The sequence below is a fragment of the Cyprinodon variegatus genome, unplaced genomic scaffold (genome assembly GCF_000732505.1).
Source record: "Cyprinodon variegatus isolate N-32 unplaced genomic scaffold, C_variegatus-1.0 Scaffold1371, whole genome shotgun sequence".
NCBI classification, from domain to species: Eukaryota; Metazoa; Chordata; class Actinopteri; order Cyprinodontiformes; family Cyprinodontidae; genus Cyprinodon; species Cyprinodon variegatus.
The window spans coordinates 145,804-151,115 of record NW_015151824.1 but is presented as its reverse complement, the minus strand read 5'-3'; the positions used below and the strand labels follow the sequence as shown (position 1 = coordinate 151,115).

The 5,312-nt window shown below is 38.2% G+C and overlaps 1 protein-coding gene across 3 annotated transcripts in view; it reads left to right on the top strand.

Annotated features, from left to right (window-relative positions):
- Positions 1 to 5,312, top strand: part of cenpp (centromere protein P) — a 137,593-nt gene that overhangs the window by 11,821 nt on the left and 120,460 nt on the right. For all 3 annotated transcript variants that reach the window (XM_015402590.1, XM_015402591.1, XM_015402589.1), the window contains exon 6: positions 4,806 to 4,902. In XM_015402590.1, coding sequence (XP_015258076.1) covers positions 4,806 to 4,902 — 97 coding nt within the window. The remainder of the gene's footprint in view (positions 1 to 4,805; positions 4,903 to 5,312) is intronic.

Genomic DNA, 5,312 nt, shown 5'->3' with positions numbered 1-5,312 from the left:
AGCAAATAATTAAGAAAATTAGCCAATTAAATGAAGCACGCTGGAAAAAAAAAATCAAAATCTAGATAAGTCATTTTTTTCTTATAATAAGTGCATTTGTTCTTGGATTGAGGAGATAAAAGAGACATTTTGCCACTGGAACAAGACAAGTTACATTTAAAATAAAACAGAATTGCATTGTGTTTTTTCAAGTGCATATTATCTAATTATCTTATTTTAAGAATAAAAATACTCATTCCATTGGCAGATCATCTCATTTACCTGCTCAACTCAAGGGTAAATAGACTTAATTTAAGAAATTTTTACTGGTTTCTAGATCATTTTTCCAGTGTATTTATGCTTAAAATGAAAGGAAAAGACTAAATTGTCTTATTTTAAGTACTTTGTATCTAATTATCTTACTTTAAGGCTAAAAATACTCCTTCCATTGGAAGATCATCCTGTTTACCTGATCGAATTAAGGGCAAATACACATTTAATAAGAAAGTTGTTCTCTTTTTAGATCAGTTTTTGAAGAAAAACAGTTTTTAAGGCTTTATTGTGCTTTAAGCCTTTTATTAGACCACATTTTGACAAGAAAGGAGGTGGAGAGAGAAGAGGAAGACTGGTAGCAAGCGACCTGAGAACCAACGCCTGCAGGTCTGCAGCCTTTCTGCTCATGAGGCGCCTGCTATACAGCACTGATAAAATAAACCGTTTTTATTTGAATAATTTAGGTGGACGATTTATGAAGTCTTAGGTCAAAATCCTTTTAAATAAGTTTGGTTTAAAAGGAGCCATTTTAAAGCTTTGATCTTCCACCAGCTGAAATAATCTGCTTCAGTGAATTATTAGTTTCAGCTCTTAGAATCTCTTCATCCTTCTCCTCCTGGAGGTCTGAGGATTAACCAGGAGGAGGATCAGACCCGGAAACTCTGTGTGTTGATAGGAATGTGTGGATAGAAAAGATCTCCATCCTTTGAACTGCATCGCCTGGGTTTTTAATCTATAATCTGGGGATATTTCCTTTAGCAAACAGCCAGTTCTAAAGTCTCTACTCCACAGCAAAGAAAGCAGGAAGCAGGAGCTACTGAGGGTCAATGCTGCTAGATTAGCAGATGAAGGCCGTCTTTTCAAGTTTCTTTTTTCCTGGGGTTATGATCCTGTAAACAACACCTCATGGGGTCATGTAGCCTCCTATTACTGGACCGTTACGTTCCAGCGGTGGGTAGGATTTAACCCTCCTAACCATCTCACACCGAGCGACCAGAGGAGGTCAAAGTTGAACGGTTTGAGTTGGAACGTTTTCACAGCTTCTCCTTCCAGCCCACAGACTGGCCTATGAGGTCGTCCAATTACGTTAAAAAACGCAGCCAAGCGTTGGTCTGAGCCGTCTGCCGTCAATGTCTGAGTTTTTTTCATTTAAAATGTCTCTTTTTAACTGGGCAAAATTAACAGCTTATGTTTTTGATACTTTAATAATTTTCTCTAGTTGTAAAAAAAAAGGTTTTCATTGTGTTTTTTAAAACTGAAAGGCAGAAAAAGTTTTCCAAATCCTCACTTCCCATTAGAATCAGCTGAAGATTAAACCGCTCTGTGTTTTCTTTTTTTTTTTGTTCATTTATTGTTTATTTGAAAGGGGACAGTGTACATTAATCAACATTAAACAACATTAAACAATGTAAATATACTAAGGAGCGCTAATTTTCATCGGTAGTCCCCCAGCCAGGTATAAAAAAGGCAACCTTAAAAATAAACACAAGTATAAAATCACAAGATAAAATTACAATATCAGTTACATAAAAAAACATTATGGTTAAGAAATACAATTCATGTAAAATAATTAAAAATTAATTGTAAAATTATTTAAATACACACAGAAAACCTTAGTGCCCACAAATGTGGCTCTCTACAGAACATTTTTTTGCATTCTTTTTGAATGAAAAGAATGACAAAGAGTCTCTGATGGTTTCTGGCTCTGTGTTCCATAGTGCTTTAATTCATTCCACACTAAAGATTTCATCTTATCCAGAACCAGTCCAACCAATCGGGTCCATCTGGTATCAAACCGGGGATCTGTCTGTCTCCGTCTGCCTCTGTGATAGTGCTGCATTAGACGTTAGGCTGCTGCCATGTTTCCATCAGCTCCATGTGGAATTACAGTCATCTGGAAATTCAACCTGGCTGCCGTCTAACCCTGGGCCCCCTCGGAAAACTCTGGAAATCCTTTACCAGAAGGTCCCAGGCTCTGTCACTCAGTGGGCCTGACCAGAACATTTTTGCCTTGTCATTTACTGCAAGTTTCAGTGAAGAAAGGGCGTTTAGTTTTTATTTAACTCTGGATGATCCAGAGGTTTATCAGTTTTATCTAAAAATGTTGAAGACTGGTGAAAACTGGTGAAGATTCTCAGTCATACAGGTCATAGTCAATCCAAAAAAAGTTAAAAAACAATCCACTGGACTTTGTTTCCAAGTTTGAAGACGTTTTGCTTCCCATCCAGGAAGCTTTTTCATTTCAAAATGTCAAAAAAGTGTTAGGTTTGAGGCTTTATAGAGTGGACCAGAAAAAAAAGCCTTGTTTTTGTTTTTTGAAAACATGCAAATTAAAACGGACAAACAGGTTCACCCCTTTGGAATGGGGGTCGTTTGGCTTCTTTTGTTAGCCTGCAATGCCCCATACCTGTCTATGTCTCTGAAAGGAGGGTCATTAAAGAAAATTGTTGGCCTGGCTATGACTAGTCCCACTGGATTGGCCATAGAGGCCACCTGGGGTGTCAATGGTCATTAGGGGGTTCTGAGGGGTCCTAAACTTTGTTGTCGGATTGGTTTCGGTCACGTGCCTCTTCGAAGTGTGAGTCAGCTGACGGAGGGTGAGAGGTGAATCTCCTGGGTATTGTTCCCAAAAGTGCGAGGGGAAAATTAGACGGGAAAACGTCTAGAAAACATTACGTCCACTTTACTAAACTGAACTTTTCAACTATGTTAATGTGCAAAAAAAGGAATCTAATCTATTTTTCATCACTAATATCTACAATTTTTTTTTGTCCTTTTAGATCCATAACATAGACTCACAGGGTTGCCGGTTCAAATACACAACAAAAAGTAGCATACAGTGGGGCCAAAAAGTATTTAGTCAGCCACTGATTCCTACTTCTTGGAATAATGAGAGGTCTGTAATTTTCATCATAGATACACTTCGACTAATGAAATAGAAAATGAGAAAAAAAATCCCGGAAATCACATTGTAGGATTTTTAAATAATTTATTTGTAAATTATGGTGGAAAATAAGGATTTGATCACCCACAAACCAGCAAGATGTCTCCTTCTTTAGCTCTTCTGTCCTCCACTCATCACCTGTATTATTGGTACCTGTTTGAATCCATTATCTGTATAAAGACCCCAGCATGACCACAGTCACACTCCAAACTCAACCAAGACCAAAGAGCTGTCGAAGGACACCAGGCTGGGTAGAGGGGATCTACAATAGACAAGCAGCTTGGTGTGAATTGTAATTGTACAATTGCAATTGTAAGAAAATGGAAGAAATACAAGAAAAACTTAATCTGTGTTTAATTTGCTTAAATTTTGTTTTTTGTGTTGAACACAACAAAAACAGGACACGGATATGATCTGCTCTTCCTTTTTTAAGCCAAGTTTTTTAACTTGGTGCCCCATCGTCTCCTTTTCAGTGTAACTCACTGTCTGTGTCTGATCCTTTTTTTATTAAGTTAAACTTAATGTTTAATGGCTAAATTTAGTTTTAATTAACCTATCTTTCAAACCATGTTTACACCATCCTTTAATTCATGTGAAGGGTCTCAGAATCATCCTGATGGCCGCAGTTTAGACGCTGGTGGCTTAAGGTGATAAAACCGCACTGAAAAAAAATCTAGAAATAAGTAAATATTTCTTAAATTAAGGGTATTTACCCATAATTTAAGTGGGTAATTGAGATAGTTTGCCAATGGAATGAGTATTTTTAATCTTAGAATAAGAGAATTAGATAAAATGCACTTGAAATAAGACAATGCAATTGTGTTATTTTAAGTGTAAATTGTCTTGTTCATTTGGCAAAATGTTTCTTTTACTTCCTCAATCCAAGAACAAATGCATTTATTTTAAGAAAAAATAACTTATCTAGATTTCAATTTTTTCCAGTGCGGGACAGGATATAGTGAGGACTACAGCAGTGTGCGTCTGCAGCCCATCTTTATTTTAATAAACGGGTGAATGCAGGTTTTATTCAGGGAAAATACTCGTGTGTCTCCAGCAGATTGGCAGACCATCCCAGCTGTCAGCTGTTGGTCTTATTAACATGTGGCGCTAACATTTACGCCATCTAGCGGCCGTTCAGGACATGTTCAGACTGGTTCATTACCCCTCCTTTACTGGTCTGCATAAGACCGAATTCTTTCTGTCGGCTGCTGATCGATGGAACTGTCTGTTTCATGCTCTCATCTATAACCGCCTAATATACTGAATCTAGTGTCTTTATTTAATTGGTTCTGATATTGCAGGGGTCAGATGTAAACTTAGCAGTTAGATGAGTCATCAGTGGAGGACAGCTGTGACTCAGCAGTTCTGGAAAATCGGGACTAGTCATGATGAGCTCTATCATTCCAATATCCAGCCCCAGTGTTAAGATGCAATTACTTCCTGGTTTGGTTTAGCCCCATATTGGTCTGTCAGAGTGTCCTCATGGCTCTGAAGCAAAGATTTAAATGATTTGAATAAAGATGTGTCTTTGTCACAAATGAGACACAATCAGCCTGTTTCTGGTTGCCATGGTGACATGATACTGACTTTGAGGATGATGTGATTTCAGGGTAGAGGGCACCCGGGATCTTCCGCTGCTCTTCAGGACCATAAGGACTTTCTTAGACAGAAGTGATGATCGGACCAGAACCTTTCAGCATTTCCAGGTTAGTGAAGACCCGGTCTGGGAGTTTACTCCTTCGTTATCTGTGATGTAGACTTTGAAAAGGCGAATATGTGAGGCTGGTAGAGGCGTCCTCCATCAACCTAACAGCTGCTGATCTGCAGATGTCAAGTTTCCTTCTCTGGTTCTACAGAACATTTTGGGCTGTTTTATTAGTGACACTTCTCTATATCATTTTGGTGAGAAATCTTGGTCCCATGAGAGAAACCAGATGTTCAATCAGGCAGTTGCAGTTGCACATCTGCTCTGATTGTTTATGCTTAAGAGGGTTTTATAGTAGAGACCTGCTCTAGGATGGGAACTACTAGACACTAGGGGTGTAAATCGCACCCATCATGGCGATTCGATTCAGTATCGATTTCCTGACTCAACGATTCTATTATTTTTGAAACT